Source organism: Callithrix jacchus, chromosome 8 (assembly GCF_049354715.1).
Source record: "Callithrix jacchus isolate 240 chromosome 8, calJac240_pri, whole genome shotgun sequence".
NCBI classification, from domain to species: domain Eukaryota; kingdom Metazoa; phylum Chordata; class Mammalia; order Primates; family Cebidae; genus Callithrix; species Callithrix jacchus.
The window spans coordinates 31,785,483-31,808,179 of record NC_133509.1 but is presented as its reverse complement, the minus strand read 5'-3'; the positions used below and the strand labels follow the sequence as shown (position 1 = coordinate 31,808,179).

General features: G+C 38.5%; 2 protein-coding genes across 11 annotated transcripts in view; one reads left to right on the top strand and one right to left on the bottom strand.

Annotated features, from left to right (window-relative positions):
- Positions 1-22,697, top strand: part of FRMD5 (FERM domain containing 5) — a 368,823-nt gene that overhangs the window by 95,236 nt on the left and 250,890 nt on the right. The gene's annotated exons all lie outside the window — the stretch shown is intronic.
- LOC100894898 (ATP synthase peripheral stalk subunit F6, mitochondrial) lies at positions 21,679-22,078 on the bottom strand. Its single transcript, XM_003733924.6, has one exon. It carries the CDS (start codon positions 22,020-22,022, stop codon positions 21,696-21,698), a length of 327 nt encoding a protein of 108 aa, XP_003733972.1. The 5' UTR covers positions 22,023-22,078; the 3' UTR covers positions 21,679-21,695.

Sequence of the window (22,697 nt, the reverse complement as noted above, 5' to 3'; positions counted from 1 at the left end):
AATAGTGCCTAGACTGCCTCCTAGCTGGGCAGGACAGCGCAATGGACACTCACGAAGAAAGCCCCAACCCCCGAGACAGAGCATCTGAGAAAAAAAGGGGTTTCTTTTATGAGTTCTGCTGCAGCAGAATTAAACGTAGCAGCCTAACAGCCCTGAATGAACAACAGAGCTCACAGATCAGCACTTGAGCTCGTGTAAAGTACAGACTGTCTCCTCAGGCAGCTCCCTGACCCCTCTATATCCAGAAGACTGACATTTGGCAGGCATCATTCTGGGACAAAGATAGCCGAAAAAGAAACTGGTAGCATCTTTCACTGTTCCGCAGCCGCTACAGGTGCACCCCAGACTAGCAGGGCCTGGAATGGACCTCAGCAGTCGTACAGGAAAGGGGATAGACTGGTAGAAGGAAAACCAAGTAACAGAAATACTTCATCATCAACAATCTGGGTGTCCACTCAGAGACCCAATTGAAAAGTCAGCAACTACTCAGACGACAGGTGGATAAATCCACAAAGATGGGAAGAAACCAGTGCAAAAAGGAGGAAAACACCTGAAACTAGAACACCTCGCCTCCTACAAAGGACCAAAACTCCTCACCAGCAAGGGAACAAAGCTGGACGGAGAATGACTGTGATGAAATGACGGAATTAGACTTCAGAAGGTGGATAATGAGAAACTTTTGTGAGCTAAAAGAACATGTTTTAAATCAATGCAAAGAAACTAAGAACCTTGAAAAAACATTTGAAAAAAGATTCGAGGAAATGATAACAAGAATGGATAACTTAGAGAGGAATATGAATGAATTGAAGGAGCTGAAAAACACAATACGAGAACTTCGCGAAGCATGCACAAGTTCCAACAGCCGAATTGAGCAAGCAGAAGAAAGAATATCAGAAGTTGAAGATCAACTTAATGAAATAAAACAAGAAACCAAGATTAGAGAAAAAAGCGCAAAAGAAATGAATAAAGTCTCCAAGAAATGTGCGACTATGTGAAGAGACCGAACCTACGTTTGATAGGCGTACCAGAATGTGACGAAGAGAATGAATCCAAGCTGGAAAATACTCTTCAGGATATTATCCAGGAAAATTTCCCCAACCTAGCTAGGCAGGCCAATACTCAAGTCAAGGAAATACAGAGAACACCACAAAGATATTCCTCAAGAAGAGCAACCCCAAGGCACATAAGCATCAGATTCACCAGGGTTGAAATGAAGGAGAAAATACTAAGGGCAGCTGGAGAGAAAGGTCGGGTCACCCACAAAGGGAAGCCCATCAGACTCACAGCAGATCTCTCGGCAGAAACTCTACAAGCCAGAAGAGAGTGTGGGCCAATATTCAACATCCTTAAAGAAAAGAACTTTCAACCTAGAATTTCATATCCAGCCAAACCGAGCTTCATAACTGAAGGAAAAATAAAATCCTTTGCGAACAAGCAAGTACTCAGAGATTTTGTCACCACCAGGCCTGCTTTACAAGAGCTCCTGAAAGAGGCACTACACATAGAAAGGAACAACCAGTACCAGCCATTCCAAAATCACATTAAATGATAAGGGGCATCAACATAATGAAGAATCTACATCAACTAACGGGCAAAACAGCCAGCTAGCCTAAAAATGGCAGTATCAAATTCACACATAACAATATTAACCCTAAATGTAAATGGACTAAATGCACCAATCAAAAGACACAGACTGGCAAATTGGATAAAAAAACAAAACCCATCGGTGTGCTGTATCCAGAAAACCCATCTCACATGCAAAGATACATAAAGACTCAAAATAAAGGGATGGAGGAAGATTTACCAAGCAAATGGAGAGCAAAAAAAAAAGCAGGAGTTGCAATTCTCATCTCTGATAAAATAGACCTTAAAGCAACAAAGATCAAAAGAGACAAAGAAGGTCATTACATAATGGTAAAAGGATCAATACAACAAGAAGAGCTAACGATCCTAAACATATATGGACCCAATACAGGAGCACCCAGATACATAAGGCAAGTTCTTAATGACTTACAAGGAGACTTAGACTACCACACAATAATAGTGGGAGACTTTAACACTCCACTGTCAATAATAGCCAGATCAACCAGACAGAAAATCAACAAGGATATCCAGGGCTTGAACTCAGACCTGGAACAAGCAAACCTGATAGACATCTACAGAACTCTCCACCCCAAATCCACAGAATATACATTCTTCTCAGCACCACATCACACCTCCTCTAAAATTGACCACATAATTGGAAGTAAAGCACTCCTCAGTAAATGCAAAACAACTGAAATTATAACAAACAGTCTCTCAGATCATAGTGCAATCAAGTTAGAACTCAGAATTCAGAAACCAACCCAGACCGCACAGCTTCATGGAAACTGAACAGCTGGCTCTTGAATGTTGACTGGATAAACAATGAAATGAAGGCAGAAATAAAGAAGTTCTTCGAAACCAATGAGAACGAAGACACAACATGCCAGAATCTCTGGGACATATTTAAAGCAGTCTCTAGAGGAAAATATATAGCAATAAGTGCCCATATGAGGAGAATGGAGAGATCCAAAATTGACACCCTATTGTCAAAATTGAAAGAGCTAGAGGAGCAAGATCAAAAAAACTCAAAACCTAGCAGAAGACAAGAAATAACTAAGATCAGAGCAGAACTGAAGGAGATAGAGACACGAAAAACCCTTCAAAAAATCAATAAATGCAAGAGCAGGTTTTTTGAAAAGATCAACAAAATAGACAAACCACTAGCCAGATTGATAAAAAAGAAAAGAGAGAACAACCAAATAGATGCAATAAAAAATGATAAAGGGGAAATCACCACAGATTCCACAGAAATTCAAACCGTCATCAGAGAATATTACAAACAACTCTATGCACGTAAACTAGTAAACCTGGAAGAAATGGATAAATTCCTGGACTCCTGTGTTCTCTGAAGCCTAAACCAGGAGGACGCTGAAACTATGAATAGACCAATAACAGGTCAGAAGTCGAGGCAGCAATTAAGAGCTTAGCACACAAAAAAAGCCCAGGTCCAGATGGGTTCACAGCCGAATTCTATGAGACACACAGAGAGGAGCTGGTACCATTTCTTCTGAGACTATTCCAAAGAATCCAAAACGAGGGAATCCTTCCCAAATCATTTTATGAGACCAACATCATCCTGAAACCAAAACCCAGCAGAGACCCAACAAGAAAAGAAAACTTCAGGCCAATATCCATGATGAACATAGATGCAAAAATCTTCAATAAAATATTGGAAGGTGTTTGCAACAGCAAATCAAAAAACTTATCCATCATGTTCAAGTAGGATTCATCCCGGGGATGCAAGGCTGGTTCAACATACGCAAGTCTATAAACATAATTCACCACATAAACAGAACCAAAAACAAAAACCACATGATTATCTCAATTGACACAGAGAAGACCTTAGACAAAATTCAACAGCCCTTTATGCTAAAAGCCCTCAATAAACTTGGTATCGATGGAACGTATCTCAAAATAATAAAAGCTATTTACGACAAACCAACAGCCAATATCATACTGAATGGGCAAAAACTGGAAGCATTCCTTTTGAAATCCGGCACTAAACAAGGATGCCCTCTCTCACCACTCCTATTCAATATAGTACTGGAAGTTCTAGCCAGAGCAATCAGGCAAGAAAAAGAAATAAAGGGTATTCAAATAGGAAAGGTGGAAGCCAAATTGTCTCTATTTGCAGACGACATGATAGTATACCTAGAAGACCCCATCGCCTCAGCCCAAAAACTCCTGAAACTGATAAGCAACTTCAGCAAAGTCTCAGGATATAAAATCAATGCGCAAAAATCACAAGCATTCCTATACACCAATAATAACAGACTTAAAGAGAGCCAAATCAAGAACGAACTGCCATTCACAATTGCTACAAAGAGAATAAAATACCTAGGAATACAACTCACAAGGAACGTAAAGGACCTCTTCAAGGAAAACTACAAACCACCACTCAATGAAATAAAAGAGGACACAAACAGATGGAGAAACATTCCATGTTCATGGTTAGGAAGAATTAATATCATGAAAATGGCTATACTGCCCAAAGTAATTTACAGAATCAATGCTATACCCATCAAGCTACCATTGACTTTCTTCACAGAACTGGAAAAAACCACCATGAACTTCATATGGAGCCAAAAGAGAGCCCACATAGCCAAGTCAATTCTAAGCAAAAAGAACACAGCGGGAGGCATCACACTACCAGACTTCAAACTATACTACAAGGCCACAGTAATCCAAACAGCTTGGTACTGGTACCAAAACAGAGATATAGACCAATGGAACAGAACAGAGGCATCGGAGGCAACACAACATATCTACAACCATGCAATCTTTGATAAACCTGACAAAAACAAGCAATGGGGAAAGGATTCCCTGTTTAATAAATGGTGTTGGGAAAACTGGCTAGCCATGTGCAGAAAGCAGAAATTGGACCCTTTCCTGACACCTTACACTAAAATTAACTCCAGATGGATCAAAGACTTAAACATAAGACCTGGCACCATAAAAACCCTAGAAGAAAATCTAGGCAAAACCATTCAGGACATAGGAGTAGGGAAGGACTTCATGACCAAAACACCAAAAGCATTGGTAACAAAAGCCAAAATAGACAAATGGGACCTAATGAAACTCCACAGCTTCTGCACAGGAAAAGAAACAGTCACTAGAGTGAATCGGCAACCAACAGAATGGGAAAAAATTTTTGCAGTTTACCCATCTGACAAAGGGCTGATATCCAGAATTTACAAAGAACTCAAACAGATTTACAGGAAAAAAACAAACAAGCCCATTCAAAAATGGGCAAAGGATATGAACAGACACTTTACAAAAGAAGACATGAGGCCAACAACAAACATATGAAAAAATGCTCATCATCACTGGTCATCAGAGAGATGTAAATCAAAACCACATTGAGATACCATCTCACACCAGTTAGAATGGCGATCATTAAAAAAATCTGTAGACAATAGATGCTGGAGAGGATGTGGAGAAACAGGAACACTTTTACACTGTTGGTGGGAGTGTAAATTAGTTCAACCATTGTGGAAGACAGTGTGGCGACTCCTCAAGGACTTAGAAATAGAAATTCCATTTGACCCAGCAATCCCATTACTGGGTATCTATCCAAAGGACTATAAATCGTTCTACTATAAGGACACATGCACCCAAATGTTCATTGCAGCACTGTTTACAATAGCAAAGACCTGGAACCAACCCAAATTCCCATCAATTATAGACTCGACTGGGGAAATGTGGCACATATACACCATGGAGTATTATGGAGCCATCAAAAATGATGAGTTCGTGATGTTTGTAGGGATATGGATGAATCTGGAGAACATCATTCTCAGCAAACTGACACATGAACAGAAAATGACATACCACATATTCTTACTCATAGGCGAGTGAGGAAAAATGAGAAAACATGGACATGGGGAAGGGGGAACTACACACTGGGGTCTAATGGGGGGAATAGGGGAGGGACAGTGGGGAGGGGGAGCTGGGGAGAGATATCCTGGGGAGAAATGCCAAATGTGGGTGAAGGGGAGGAAGGCAGCAAAACACACAGCCATGTGTGTACCTGTGCAACTATCTTGCACATTCTGCACATGTACCCCCAAACCTAAAATGCAATAAAAAAAGAAAAAAAGCTATATATATGTATATATATACAATATAGTTGTACATATATATAGTTGTGTAAGTATATAGTTGTGTGTATATATATATAATATATGGTTGTGTATATATATATATATTCTGAAACATTATTCCATCTCCCCCAATAAATCATCTTTCCTCCTCTTCCTTATCACACTACTTCCTCTGGTCAGCATACATCCTGACCAACTGTCATTTTGAGGATGGCTGGCAATCAAATAGAGGTGATAGGACAGGGCCTGAATTATTAACAAGCAGTAGGTAGGACTTCAGTGCTCACATTAGCTGCTTTGATCATTCACCTGTCTATTAGCATAATCCAGAGAAAGAAAGGACCTGCCTTGTTGTACTTGGGATGCTTTTTTCTTCTTTATTTCTTTTTCTAACCAGTCTCTTGTGATACTAGGGATGCTTTCTTGTCCTAATGATTGCCTCAGAATCTGCATCTGCTCCTTATTCAATTTACTCTTAAGTTTGCAGCTTCCTGAAACTGCACCTACCTTTGTGGCAGGTTTTTCATATAAATGTTTAGAAGTCAGGTTTCCTCTGATCTTGTTTCTCTTACCTGATTCCACATGCTTTCCTTCCTTTGAGAAATCCTCAAAAATCTGTGATATGCTTAGCACTCTTCCTTGCTTTCACTGAAATTTTGAATTTATTCTTTTAAGTATTTTGTTTTACTGGATTTAGGATGGAAAGGGGTTCAGATATGTGCATAAAGTCTGTCATCTCAACCCAGTCTTAGTTTTTGTTATTTAACATATATGTATCTATAGTTTCATATAATATTACCCTTATATGTATGATTGACTCGGAATGTTATTAAAAATCTAAACATTATTTATAGTTTTCTTTAGTAGAAACACATTTCCAGCTCAAATATATTTAAAAGTATAGAATATGTTAAGTTTATTTTGCAAGTTAATACATGATTTAAAGAATAAAATGCAATATGATATATATGTCTGAGTAGTTCAGATGACTTTTTTTATGGAGATAAAAGTTGATGTTGATAACAAAATTTATTACTGGTTTATTACATGTATTACTTGTAACATATATAGATAGTTTTTATTTATCTGTTTGTGAGAAGAGTTTATATAATTTGACTTATGGTCCAATATTTTGTGTTTTTTTATATAACACAAGCATTTTTCAGAGTTGCAGAACAGAGCTCAAACTTGTAGACTCTAGGTCAGATCAGGCTAGAGACATGTTTGGTCCTCATAATATTAGCTTACTTCTTTTTTAAAAAAAATTGAATTAATTGCCAGTGTTGGAAAGTAAAGATATTTCAGGAAAAGTTCCTGATTTGTAGCTTCTCTTAAAAAATCAGAAGATTTAACAACTTTGGATGTACATTCCTCTGTGGCAATAAATGACTAGAGCTGAGTGGTGGCTGCCCTTGTTAGCTAGTAGTTCACCACAGTCTTCATCATTCTCTATTATCTCTTAAGTCAGTCTGTTTTACTCTTTATTGCTTCTTTCCTGATCCTGTAGGTGTTTGAGTTTGTGACACCTACTATATAGTCTTTAAAATCATTATCTTAAAGTATTATGAAATACTCATGGAGTAAGGGGGGTACTACAGTTATCAGTTTTCTTTCTTTTTAAAAGTATATATAATTATTTGATTTTCAACTTGGTAAACATATTCTGTCACATTGGCATTATAACCTGGAAGCAGAAATATAGAGTCAAAAAATGAGAAGAGTTATATGGCTCTTGATAAATATGCAAAGTGCCTTCATAATAAAAATAGCTAATGTTGAATCTAGAAAGGGGAGTCAATAGAGAAGTCAGAAGAAATGCTGGCTTTCTACCCACAGGGCCTCATAGTGTCCTTGTGGAGATCACATCAGTTTAGGTCTGGTTTTTATTCTTGCTGATCCAATTAGTAATCAAAAATTGGCTTGGTGAACACAGACTCAGAGTAAAGGAAGCAGTAGTTTTGAAGGAGATTTCAGTATACCTTAGTGAGAACTGATGTATTAAGTTTGCTTTATAGTACAGAACATTTGTCTCTTAAAATCATAATGCCTGCTGAGTCAGTATCCATTTTCCTTGGACACTGCTGGGTGAATACTGCCGAATTCTTCTTGCAATGCCCTCCTTCTTTCTAAAAAATTATTTATACTACTAACTTCTGTTAATACATTCTTTAATATGAATTTTAGTATCATTAGGTTTCATCTTTATATATGTCATTTTTTTTCCTGAAATACCTAATTACCTTATTGGAATTGTGATAGAGGAATTCAAATGGCCTTTTTATGGTGAATGACTTATAGATAAAGATGCCATCTATTGTATGTTTACCCTTTCTGGATTCATGTTTAGTTTTGTCTTCTAAATTCTGAGTATACTTTGTTCTTACATGTTGATTAATCTAGCATTTGTTTAATATTTTATAGTTACCCAAATAAAGTTCACATTTATCATGTTGTTTTATCCAATTCATACCCTTTGTTAGTTATCTGAGAGGCTATCATTATTTTCATTTTTAAAAACAAAGAAACTGGACTCAGCATGATGGCTCACACCTGTAATCCCAGCACTTTGGGAGGCTGAGTCAGGTGGATCACCTGAGGTCAGGAGTATGAGACCAGCCTGGCCAACAGGGTGAAACCCCATCTCTACTAAAAATTAGCTGGGTGTGGTGGTGGGCATCTGTAATCTTAGCTACTGGGGAGGCTGAGGCAGGAGAGTCACTTGAACCTGGGGTCGGAGGTTGCAGTGAACTTAGATCGGGCCATTGCACTCCAGCCTGGGTGACAGAGTAAAACTCTTGTCTGGCTGGGGGCGGGGGAGGGGGAAAGAGGGGTTGTAGTGGGTAAGAAACTGATGATCAGAGAATATAAGTGACTTATTCAAGGTCAAAAAGCTAGTAAGATGATTACCAGAGGCTGGGAAAGGTAGAAGTGGGGAGGAAGGGAAGTGGGAATGATTAATGGGTACAAAAAGTTAGAATAAATAAAACCTAGTATTTCATAGCACAACAGAGAGGCTATAGTCAATAATAATTTAATTGTACATTTTAAAATAACTGAAGGAGTATAACTGGATTGTTTGTAACACAAAAGATAAATCCCAGAGGGGATGAATACCCCATTTACCATAATATGATTATTACACATTGCAAGCCTGTATCAAAGTATCTCATGTATCTCATAAATATATGTACTTACTATGTATCCACAAAAATTAGTGGATACATAGTGAGTACATAAACTTACATAAGTACAAAAAACTAGTAAGTAACAGGATTGGGCATTAAAGTGAGATTTTCTGACTTCAAAGTCCATGTTTCCAAGATAAGCAGTAGAATCAGATGGTGGACTTAGTGATGAGAAATGAGAAGGGACCATAACCCTAAGATACCGACTGTTTCTTTTGAAAGTTCTTTTTTTGTTCCTACTGGGAAAGCAGGGTCACCCTACTGGGTATAAGTGACATAGAACCTGTCAAGAGGGGTCCTTGGGGATATAGTTATACCCTGTTTGTGAGTGAGAATCCTGCAAATTTGGTGCCCTTTAATCTTCTCTAGGATAGCTGTAGATAGAAGGGCAAAAGTTACAGAGGTTTTATACAGAAGCATTGCTATAAGACCCCCTTCTCATTTGGCTAAACACAAAGGCATTCACTAGTGAAGGTTATCCCTGAAACATTTTCGTTTTAATAAAAGACTTATAAATAGAAATATAAAAGGGAAAAATCAATGAAGGTGGCCAGGCATGGACTTTGGAAGGCTGAGGCAGGAAAATCACAAGGGCAGGAGTTTGAGACCAGCGTGGCCAATATGATGAAACCCCGTCTCTACTAAAAATACAAAAATTAGCTGGGTGTGGTGGCAGGCAACTGTAGTTCCCACTGCTGGGGAGGCTGAGATGGGAGAATTGCTTGAACCCAGGAGGCAGAGGTAGCAGTGAGCCGAGATCACGCCACTGCATTCCAGCCTGCGTGACAGAGCCAGACTCTGTCTCAAAAACAACAAAAACAAAAACAAAAAAACTCAGTGAAGGTACAGTGGCAGATAAGGAATTCCCTTTTTATTACATTTTTATTTCAGTATTTTTAAAAAATTGGTTTGAAATATGATTTTTAAAATAGTACACAAATAATAAAAGGAGTTCTTAATAGTCCTTCAGGCTTTTATGCTCTTAAAATGATTTCTAAAACCATATAATAGGAATTTTAAAATAAAACTTCTAGTGTAAGTTCATTATCATTCATGTGCACTTAACATAAGCATTATAGCACAATTTTGAAATATAAAAATAAGATATACTTCTGTCTCCAGGGACTTCTGATAGTTTTATTTGAAAAGAGAGAAGTATTCAAGTCAGGTTTGGCATATGCGTTTCCTCATGTTGACTTTTGAAGTACTGGGTGGTAACTGTCACCAACCAATATTCCCTAACTCCTTAATGCACCTCAAATGACTATGAATGGAAAGAGTACTAGAAGTAGCATCTATTTCTTTTGCAGGGATTAGAAACAAGGTGCTTCTTGCTCTACTTCTTCAAAGGTTTCTGAATGGATGATTAAGAACAATTTTAAATGTTTTGGAGTTGAAAGAAAGTTATGAGTCCTTTTTCAGCCTGAGACTTAATATTATGAAGGAAAGCATACCCAGTCAGCATTCCAAGGATACTGCTAGCAGCTGCATCAAAATATTCTTAGGGACATTGCTTTATAGACAAGAAATCCCTTGGACCTTATGATCAAGAGAAATAAATTGATCAGGCCTTTGCAGGAGCAATTTATCACCCTGGATACCTTTGACAATTGCTGAAAATGCATGCTGGCAGGAAGTTTTTTAATTACCAAAACCATCAGATCATTTGCTTGGTTCTTTCAGTCAGTGAAATATACAAGTGGGTAATGCAGTCTGTTGATTAGCTAAGCATTGTATCTGGCATGGTCCCTGTTGCAGATGGAAGGCCAGATGTTCTGGGGCAGTCACAAGTCATCAGGTTCATATATACAGAAGCACACACATATATGTATGTTACATATATATGTATACATGAGAGTTCAAATAAGAAAGAAAATACTTTGTAGTTCATAGGAGAACCTAATATTTACAGCAGGTTGAATTTCTAGAAAAGGCATTTTAATTAAATGGAAGTGGTTTCCTTAAGTTGAATTTGGTTTTCCTTTAGAAGTAACATTATAATAGAGTTACATGTTTACCTAGGGGAGAGATACCCAAGTCTTTATAAAATTGGTTATAAATGTAATATTTAATTAGCTATTAGTGATAGAAAAGGACAATAATGGGCTAGCACTTTTCAAAGATAATACATTTTCTCGTTTAATTTCTCACACTATTATCTTCGTTTTGCAAATCAGGAAACAAGTTTAGAGAGATTCAGTGATCTCAGGACGATCATACAGCAAGGAAGTGCTAGAGCATGACTTTATTAAAGGGATTAGAAAATACTAACCCTTGAGAGTTTCAGGGTTAGCAATAGTTGGAACAATGAAAAAATATTGAAGTTAGAGATGGATTATAATGGAAAACTAGAGACAGTCTACTCTCTGTTAAGAGAGGTAATGGAAATAATTGCCAGAGGATTGTATTAGTGATTTACTGTGTTAATGGTAGTAAATTGAGGACTGATGGTACTGCAGTTGTGAAATATACGAAGTCCTACAAAAACGTAGAAAGCATTAAAGAATTTGCCTTGACTGGGTAATAATGGTAACAACTTCAAAATAGCTTGGGGCATTATAACTGATAAATATCTGCTTCTTATTGCAATAGGATGTGTACTGTGTAGTCCAAACTTGTTCTTCATGCATGATGACATTGGGCATAATGTCTATAAAATAGATTAGAAGAGTAAAGGAAATTATGAAATATTCAAGAGCTATTTATACCCGGAGTATTCAAAAATAAGATTGGACGGGTTTATGTCTTGGATGTAGAAACCTGGAAGTAGTGTCTGTCTTACACAACAAACCAGAAAAAGTCAGAAAATACACAAAATCATAACTTTTCTTGAGTGTATCAGAGAGCTGAGGTTTCAGGGCAATCAACTAGCCTGAAATCTACGAAGAGTATAGATGATTCCAAGGAGAGACAGGATGTAAGCGTTGGCTTACCTGTTGGCAAAGGATGGGAGGAAGATGGGGTCAATATACAAGTGAATTAAGAGTTTAACCAAAAAGTTTAACAGATTGTTAAAGGTTGAGTGTGGGCTAATTTGAAAGTATAGAATAACTAAGAGCTGCAGACACAAGGGGAGTTTGCACCCACAAGGGGAGTTTGCACCCACTTACAGTTGCATATCCAAGGACCTCTCCTGGGTGCTCACAGGAAAGATTGGGGACAAGGTGAGCAAACAGAGCAATCATCCCTCAGTTCTGCAGGCTTAGAGAGGGAGATTGCTGCTGCTCTTGCTGCTGCAGGAATAATACAAAGCTTCACCCATACTCTTCTCTAAGGGAAAAAGACTTTATGCCATTTGGGGAAGAGAAGCAATTCCTGTTGAACTTTAGCATATAGTTAGAAACCCATTAAGAAAAGAGGAAGTAAAATATCCTCTACTGATAGGGGAGGGAGCAGAAACCATCTAGGGCCTAGACGATTGGAGGTTTTCTATTCAATGGCCAGGATTCAGTAAAACAAATATGAGACACATAGAACAAGAAAAACCAGCCGAATGTCAAGAGAGAAAGCAATCAATAGAACACGATTTAGAAATGACCAACGTGTTAGAACAATCAGACATGGAATTTAAAATAACTATGATTAGTATGTTAAAGGCTCTAGTGGAAAAGATGGACAACATGCATGAACAGATAAGGAGTTTCAGCAAAGAAATGGAAACTGTGAGAGAGAATCAAATGGGAGTGCTTAAAATGTAAAACACAGTGATGAAGAATACCTTTGATGGCTCATCAGTAGATTTGTCACAGCTGAGGAAAGAATCAGTGTACTTGAATATAGTCAATAGAAGTTACCCAAACTAAAATATAAAGAAAAATGAATTGGGAGTGAATCCCCAAACAACTGAGCATCAAAGAGTTCTGGGACAGTATCAAATGGTCTAATGCAATAATGCACATGAAATTGGAATCCCAAAAGAAGAGGAAAGAATGGGGCCGAAGAAATGTTAAAAGAGATAAAGGTTTAGAATTTTCCAAAAGTAATGAAATGAAAGCTATCAAGTCACAGGTGCAAGGAGCTCAGAGAATCCCAAGAAGGATAAATGACAAACATATATCCTCCCTACCCCTGACACCCATACCCTGACACAACATATTCACATTTCTGAGAACCAAATATGAGGTAAAAATTTTGAATGTAGACAGAGAAAAAAGAAATGTTATATAGAGAGGAACAAAGATGAATCACAGTAGATTTCTCTTCAGAAATCTTGCAAGCAGTTTCTTACAAAACTGAACATACTCTTAACCATGCAATCTAGTAGTCACACTCCTTGATATTTACCCAAACGAACTGAAAACTTACATCAAGACAAAATCCTGCACATAGCTGGGCATACTGATGTGGGCCTGCAGTCCCAGCTACTCAGGAGGCTGAGGCAGAGGAATTGCTTGAGCCTAGGAGTTTGAGGCTGTAGTATGTTATGAATGCCTGTGAATATCTACTGTGCTCCAGCCTGGGCAACATAGCAAGACCCTGTCTCTAAAAAAACAAAAACTGCATGTGGATGTTCATAACAGCTTTATCCATAATTGTCAAAACTTGGAAAGCAACCAAAATGTTCTTCATAAGGTGAATAAACAAACCATGGTACACTTAGCACTACAAATAACTGAGTTATCAAGCCATGAAAAGACATGGAGGAAACTTAAAAGTGTTTTACAAGGTGAAAGAAATCAATCAAGTTACATACTATATGATTTCAACTATATGACATTCTGGGAAAGGCAAAACTATTGAGACCATAAACTGGTTTCCAGTGGTTAGGAAAGAAGGAGGGAACTTAGAGCAAAGAGGATATTTAGGGCAGTAAAACTATGCTGTATAATATGACAATGGTGGATATATGTCATTGTACACTTTTGAAAACCCAGAAAAAGTACACTACCAAGAGTGAACCCCAATGTGAACTGTGGACTTTGGATGATAATGATATGTCAGTGTAGGTTCATTGATTATAAAAAACGTACCACCATAGGTTGGGATGTTAGTAGTGCGGGGAATGGGTTTCATGTAGGGGGTAGGGGAGTATATTGGAACTCTGTACTTTCTTTTTTTTTTCTTCTCGAGGCAGTTTGGCTCTTGTTACCCAGGCTGGAGTGCAATGGCGTGATCTCAGCTCACCGCAACCTCCACCTCCTGGGTTCAGGCAATTCTCCTGCCTCAGCCTCCTGAGTAGCTGGGACTACAGGCACGCACCACCATGCCCAGCTAATTTTTTGTATTTTTAGTAGAGACAGGGTTTCACCATGTTGACCAGGATGGTCTCAATCTCTTGACCTCGTGATCCACCCGCCATGGCCTCCCAAAGTGCTGGGATTACAGGCATGAGCCACCGCGTCTGGCCCTGGAACTCTGTAGTTTCTACTCAATTCTGCTTTGAACCAAAACTGCTCTAAAAAAAAACACCAAAATTTGTTAACTAAAAAGAAATAAACAAAAAGATGCAAAGAAAGAGGGAGAGAGGGAGGGAGGAAGGAAGGAAGCAAGCAAGCCTTGCAAGCTAGAAGATAATGGGTGACATATTTAAATGGGAAAAAATTCTGTCAACCCAGAATTCTATAACCAGTAAAAATGTCTTTCAAAAAATGAAGGAGAAAAATGGTAAATGTAATGTTATGTGTGTTTTCCCATAGTAAAAGAAAGGAGAAACCAATATATTTAAGAATAGCTGGATGAAAAGAATGCAAAGAGCAAACAATGGCACTGATACTTCATAGTTAATGTGAAGAGACCAAGTTTAGAAAGTAAAAAATTATTCAAGGAACGCAACCATTAAGCATAATAAAAGACAGCAATAATATTATCACAGTAGTATCTAACATTTTATTGAGTACATATTATGGACCAGGCACAAAGATGAAATGCTTTACATCTGGCACTGGCAAACTATTTATTTTATTTTATTTTTATTTATTTATTTATTAGTTTTAGATGGAGTCTCACTCTGTAGCCCAGACTGGAGTACAGTGATGCGATCTCGGCTCACTGCAACTTCTGCCACCTGGGTCCCAGTATGAGCAATTCTTCTGCTTCAGCCTCCAGAGTAGCTGGGATTATAGGCATGTGCCACCATGCCCAGCTACTTTTTTGTATTTTTAGTAGAGACAGGGTTTCACCATGTTGGCCAGGCTGATCTTGAACTCCTGACCTCATGAGCCGCCCACCTCAGCCTCCCAAAGTGCTGGGATTAAAGGTGTGAGCCACCGTGCCCAGCCTTTATTTTTATTTAGAAAGAAGGTCTCACTCCGTTGCCCAGGCTGTAGTACAGTGGCACCATGATAGTTAACTGCAGCCTCAAATTCCTGGGCTCGAGGGATCCATCCACCTTAGCCTCCCAAGTAGCTGGGACTACAGAGTTGTGTCACCATGTCTGCCTAATTTTTAAATTATTGTTAGAGGTGTCTCACTATGTTGGTCAGGCTGGTCTCCAACTCCTGGCTTCAAGAGATCTGCCTTGGCCACCACCCAAAGTGTTGGGATTACAGGCTTGAGCCACTGTGCCCATAGGTCGGTTGGTCTTTTCCTTTCCTTTCCCTCCCCTCCCCTCCCCTCCGCTCCCCTCCCTTTCCTTTTCCCTTTCCTTTTCGCTTTCCTTTCCTTTTTCCTTTCCTGACAAAGTTTCACTTTTGTTGCCCAGGCTGGAGTGCAATGGTGCAATCTCGGCTCACCGCATTATCTACCTCCTGGGTTCAAGCGATTCTCCTGCCTCAGCCTCCTGAGTAGCTGGGAGTATAGGCATGTGCCACCACACCCGGATAATTTTGTATTTTTATTAGAGACAAGGTTTCACCATGTTGCCCAGGCTGGTCTCAAATTCCTGACCTCAGTTGATCCACCTGCCTTGGCCTCCCAAAGTGCTGGGATTACAGGTATCAGCGGTGATCCTCTAATCCTTCCATCTCAGCCTCTCCAGTAGTGGTAACTACAGGTGGGCACCCTCTGCACCTGGCAGGGGAGACTTTTAAAAATAAAAGTCCAGACAGTAAATATTTTTGGTTAGCAGACTATTTACAATTTCTTTTGTCTATTATTATTTTTTCATTTGTTTATTTTGTTTTTAATACCTTTTAAAAATATAAGAAGCCATTCTTAGCTTGAGGGCATACAAAAACTGTATATGGGCTCTATTTGGTGTAGTCTATAATTCGTTTATCCCTAGTCTAGACTTTAAGTTTTTGACCTCAGTCCACATGACTGCTTAACAAAATTCAAATCAATTTCATATCCCTGAAAAGTCTGTAAAAACGACCAAAGGCATACAGAAATTGAGAATTAATTGTCATATTTCCATGGCTTTTGTTGCTGTAGGAACAATGATATAACAAAATTAAGGAAATAATTGAAATCTTCTATAATTCTACCAATCTAGCACAATAGCCAAATCTAAATTACTTTCCAATCCTGGTCTTCATGCAGTATATTTTAAGAACAGTAATTTTTAATGTTATTTTCAGCATGTGAAAATAACTTCAACATTCCTAATTTTAAAATCTCATTAACATTTTAAATATTTTAATAGAATGTTAAAAGATTTATCAGTTGAATTCCAATCATGCAGGTTCATGAGAGCTGTTGCTCTCATTTAATCATATATTAGAGTAGCATATTTCAGCCGGTAACTACAAATCAAAAGAGAATAGAGATCCAAAAGAGGGAGAAGAGGTGTCTAATAAAGAGCATATATGAGGATTGGGAAAGAGAAAAAGATGGGAGAAGCATGGGATAGCATTGTTAAAGTGGTACATTTCATACCGAAAATATCAATTTTTACTTAAGGTTTTTTCAAACTTTTGGCCTGCTGTGTCATTTCCTATTTTTGGTTTTGTTGGTACAGAATTACTTTTAGTTTCTTTATTATTTTTCCTAAGATTGGTGATGTTTATACTTTTTACCACTCTTCCTTAGCTTTGCCTTCCTGTCCTCAGTTATTTTGTCTAGCTATGGTTAAGTTTGTATCTCTCTTCCCTTGCTTTATATCTTTTCCTTTGCCTATCAATCTTCTCAAATACTTTGTGAATGAAAATACATTTTGTAATTTCTGAAACAACTCACAATACCATTATGCTGTGGTCTGGGGCCATTGGTGGTCCCTGACACCCTTTCAGAGAGTCCCTGGAGTCACAGCTATTTTCAAAAAATGCTAGGGGTTATTAACTTTTCCTTCTTGAATTGATGCATATTTTTAAAAATTCTCAGTTTAAATTTCTAAAGTGGTAAAAAGATACCACATATATAATCCACATAAACAAAAGCTCATTGGTGTCCTGAATCATTTTTAGCAGTGTAAAGAGGTCCTGAGACCAAAAAGTTTGAGAATGACTAATGTATTTCATTAGCAAACTGAAAACATTTATTAAGCAGCTTTGTATTTTCAGTCCCAGTACTAGTTGTATAGAATCAGTGGCAGAACCTTCCCTCACAGTTTAGAGGTAAAGACAATACATCTCAAAGGATCAGTACAGGTGGAGTCAGTAGTGCAGAAATATTACACATCACGGGAGTCCAGAGGGAAGTATACTTAACTTGTTGTGATTATGTTACTGGTGATAGGGGAGGGATCAATGAGAGGCTGGAACCACGTTTCTTAAGCTTTCCTAGAGGAGGTGACCACTGAACCAATTCTTTTAAAGATTAGAATGAGGCAGGTGAAGGATTGTTGTAGGAAGCCTTTTGGACATGGTGGTGTGCGCCTGTAGTCCCAGCTACTTGGGAGGCTGAGACAGGAGAATCTCTTAAACTGGGGAGGCAGAGGTTGCAGTGAGCCGAGATTGCACTACTTACTGCACACCAGGCTGGCAACAAAGTGAGACAACATCTCAAAAAAAAAAAAAAAAAAAAAAACAGTAGTGGAGATTTGACAGGGAACAGTTCTTAGAGAGCCAGTTTTGGCCTTTTAGGAGTTTAGACTCTATCCTTAAAGGGAAACCCCATCTTTATTTATTTATTTATTTTGAGCACATATGTGGTATTATTTCATCTTTCTATACATGAAGAACTTGGCTTATTAAAATATTAATTATTGGGTGTCAGACCCATTTGTAAACAGAATATAACCATAGTTTTTTTTTTTTTTTTTTTTAATTTTTTATTGGATTATAGGTTTTGGGGTACATGAGCAGAGCATGCAAGACAGTTGCATAGGTACACACATGGCAGTGTGCTTTCTTTTCTTCTCCCCTTCACCCACATTTGGCTTTTCTCCCCAGGCTATCCCTCCCACCTCCCCCTCCCACTGGCCCTCTCCTTTTCCCCCCAATAGACCACAGTGTTTAGTACTCCCCTTTGTGTCCATGTGTTCTCATTTTTCATCACCCACCTATGAGTGAGAATATGCGGTGTTTCATTTTCTGTTCTTGTGTCAGTTTGCTGAGGATGACGTTCTCCAGATTCATCCATGTCCCTACAAACGACACAAACTCATCATTTCTGATTGCTGCATAATATTCCATGGTGTATATGTGCCACATTTTTCCAATCCAGTCTATTATCAATGGGCATTTGGGTTGATTCCAGGTCTTTGCTATTGTAAACAGTGCTGCAATGAACATTCGTGTACATGTGTCCTTATAGTAGAAGGATTTATAGTCTTTTGGATATATACCCAGTAATGGGATTGCTGGGTCAAATGGAATTTCTATTTCTAAGGCCTTGAGGAATCGCCACACCGTCTTCCACAATGGTTGAACTAATTTACACTCCCACCAACAGTGTAAAAGTGTTCCTTTTTCTCCACATCCTCTCCAGCATCTGTTGTCTCCAGATTTTTTAATGATCGCCATTCTAACTGACGTGAGATGGTATCTCAATGTGGTTTTGATTTGCATCTCTCTGATGATCAGTGACGATGAGCATTTTTTCATATGATTGTTGGCCTCATATATGTCTTCTTTCGTAAAGTATCTGTTCATATCCTTTGCCCACTTTTGAATGGGCTTGTTTGTTTTTTTCCTGTAAATCTGTTTGAGTTCTTTGTAAATTCTGGATATCAGCCCTTTGTCAGATGGGTAAACTGCAAAAATTTTTTCCCATTCTGTTGGTTGCCGATCCACTCTAGTGACTGTTTCTTTTGCCGTGCAGAAGCTGTGGAGTTTCATTAGGTCCCATTTGTCTATTTTGGCTTTTGTTGCCAATGCTCTTGGTGTTTTGTTCATGAAGTCCTTGCCTACTCCTATGTCCTGGATAGTTTTGCCTAGATTTCCTTCTAGGGTTTTTATGGTGCCAGGTCTTATGTTTAAGTCTTTAATCCATCTGGAGTTAATTTTAGTGTAAGGTGTCAGGAAGGGGTCCAGTTTCTGCTTTCTGCACATGGCTAGCCAGTTTTCCCAACACCATTTGTTAAACATGGAATCCTTTCCCCATTGCTTGTTTTTGTCAGGTTTATCAAAGATTGTATAGTTGTATGTATGTTGTGTTGCCTCCGGTGCCTCTGTTTTGTTCCATTGGTCTATATCTCTGTTTTGGTACCAGTACCATGCTGTTTTGATTACTGTAGCCTTGTAGTATAGTTTGAAACCTGGTAGTGTGATGCCCCCCGCTGTGTTCTTTTTGCTTAGAATTGACTTGGCTATGTGGGCTCTCTTTTGGTTCCATATGAAGTTCATGGTGGTTTTTTCCAGTTCTGTGAAGAAAGTCAATGGTAGCTTGATGGGGATAGCGTTGATTCTGTAAATTACTTTGGGCAGTATAGCCATTTTCACGATATTAATTCTTCCTAACCATGAACATGGAATGTTTCTCCATCTGTTTGTGTCCTCTCTGATTTCGTTGAGCAGTGGTTTGTAGTTCTCCTTGAAGAGGTCCCTTACGTTCCTTGTGAGTTGTATTCCAAGGTATTTTATTCTTTTTGTAGCAATTGCGAATGGCAGTTCGCTCTTGATTTGGCTTTCTTTAAGTCTGTTATTGGTGTAGACGAATGCTTGTGATTTTCGCACATTGATTTTATATCCTGAGACTTTGCTGAAGTTGCTTATCAGTTTCAGGAGTTCATAGTTTTTAAAACATAGTATAGTCCTGGATTCAACCAACCATGGATGGAAAATGTTTGGGAAAATAAAAAAAAAATACAGTGAAACAACAATTTACATACATTTACATTATATGAGGTATTCTAAGTAACCTAGAAAGATAAAGTATATAGGAGGATATGCTAGGTTACATGCAAATACCACTCTTTTATATAAGAGACTTGAGTATTTGGATTGCGGTATCTTGGGGGTGGGGGTGGTTCCTGGAACCAGTCCCCAGGGGACAACTGTAGGCTTAATAGGAAGAAATTGTGTGGTAAATATTTACCATCAATTTAGTTCTAATGGGCAATAGTAATTATGAGTTTTCTCGTTAAAGCTAATGAAGGTAAAAAATATTTCCTTTTTATTTGAGATGGAGTCTCCCATTGCCCAGGATGGAGTGCAGTGGCACAATCTTGGCTCACTGCAACCTCTGTCTCCTGGGTTCAAGCAATATTTCTGCCTCAGCCTCCCAAGTAGCTGGGACTACAGCCACATGCCACCATGCCAGGCTAGTATTTTTGTATTTTTAGTAGAGATGGGGTTTCACCATTATTTGGCCTGGCTGGTCTGGAACTCCTGACCTCGTGATCTGCCTGCCTCAGCTTCCCAAAGTGCTAGGATTACAGGCATGAGCCACCGCCCATTTTTTTTAAAGACTAAATTGAGAACTGCTAGAGCTAAAAGCAGTACAGGCATGAAAGGAAAAACGACAGGCTACAAATAAATAGTAAAATGAACCCTAAACCTTTAAATCATCTACTCAGTAATAAATGACAAAACATGTTACCAAATCTCCATCATTTTTATTGCCACCATTTAAATCTGATGGTTTTTTATAACTAGCACACTAAAAAATAAAAATAAAAATAAATTATTTCTCACAGTCTGGGAAGTTCAAAATCAAGAAGTTAGCGCCTTGGTCACTCTGCTTCTAAGATGGCATCTTGAATAGCACATGTGTTTTTAATAAGTTTTGCCTTTCATACCTTGAAAATAATTTTAGCTGGGCACAGTGGCTTACACTTGTAATCTCAACACTTTGGGAGGCTGAAACAGGTGCATTACTTGAACTCATGGGTTTGACACCAGCCTGGGCAACATGGCAAAACCCTGTTTCTACAAAAATTAGCTGGATATGGTGGTGCACTCCTGTGGTCCCAGCTACTCAAGAGGCTGAGGTAAGAGGATCACTTGAGCCTGGAACATTGAGACTGCAGTGAGATGTAATTGTGTCACTGCACTCCAGCCTGGGCGAGACCCTGTTTCAAAAAAGAAAAACAAATAATTTGAGTGATGCAGGCTCTTTACTACCATGTGTGATACTACTATGAAAGTTTTTAGCATTATTCACAAAAGACAAAAAGTGGAAATAACTCAAATATCTATCAGGTAAGAAATGAATAAATAAAATGTGGTATATCCATACGATGCAACATTTGCCAATAAAAAGAAATATATGTTTTCTGCATGGATGAGCCTTGAAAATGTTATGTTAAATGAAACAAACCAATCACAAAAGACTACACATTGTATGATTCCAGTTACAGTCATGTGTCAACACTTAACAACAGGCTATGTTCTGAGAATAGGGTGATTTTGTTGGGTGAACATCATAGAGCGTACACAACCCTACATGGTATAGCCTACTCTGCTACTTAGGTTATGTGGTCTAGTCTATTGCTCTTAGGCTACAAACCTGTATAGCATGTTACTGTACTGAATACTGTAGGCAGTTGTGACACAATGGTAAGTGTTTGGCTATCTAAACAGAAAAAGTATGGTAAAACATCAAACATCTTTATTTTATTTCTTCAGGCCGGGGGTTTATCAAAGACTTCAAATTTGGGATCTTCAAATGTGAAGGTGGGGAAGGTATTCATGTCTCCTTTACCAAACATTTGCTTGAGCTTAAAAAGCTCCCTCTCCAGATCTTGCTGATACTCTGGACCAGTATCAACAGGTCCTCCAGCTGTCTGTCGCTTAGATTTGTATTCTCTTATCTTGTCCACAATGAGTTTCTGTATAGGATCAAGTTCCTTATTAAATGCCACTGCTGTAACACCAATGTTCCTCCGCAAATGGACCGAGACTGCTGACTGAACGACAGAGGAGAACCTGAAGAGTCTCTGAAGAATCATGCTGATTCTATGTTACGAGTTGCCAAAGCCGCCGCAGCCACCACCACCACCGTTCTCCAAACATCTTTAATGTATGAAACATTAAAAATGGTATACCTATATGGGGCACTTATCATGAATGGAGCTTGTAGGACTAGAAGATGTTCTGGATGGCTGGGTGTGGTGGCTTACGCCTGTAATCCCAGCACTTTGGGAGACTGAGGCGGGCAGATCACGAGGTCAGGGGATCGAGATCATCCTGGCCAACATGGTGAAACCCCATCTCTACTAAAAATATTAAAAATTAGGTGGGCGTGGTGGCACGCGCATGTAGTCCCAGCTACTCGGGAGGCTGAGGCAGGAGAATTGCTTGAATCTGAGAGGTGGAGGTTTCAGTGAGCCAAGATTGCTCCACTATACTCCAGCCTGGCGATAGAGCGACACTCCATCTCCAAAAAAAGAAAAAAAGTTTCTCTGGATGAGTCAGTTAGTTAGTGTTGAGTGAACATAAAGGTCTACGACATTGATGTTCACTACTATGGATTTAATAATAACGTACACTTAAGCTACATTAAATTTACTAAATTAAGCTCAGCTTACTGTAACTTCATGAACTTTTAGAATATTTAAACTTATTGATTCTTTTGTAATAATACCTAGCTTAAAATATAAACATATTGTATAGTTATACAAAAA

Excerpts from the sequence above, each read along its gene's own strand:
- LOC100894898 (XM_003733924.6), bottom strand. The coding sequence starts at position 22,022 with ATGATTCTTCAGAGACTCTTCAGGTTCTCCTCTGTCGTTCAGTCAGCA.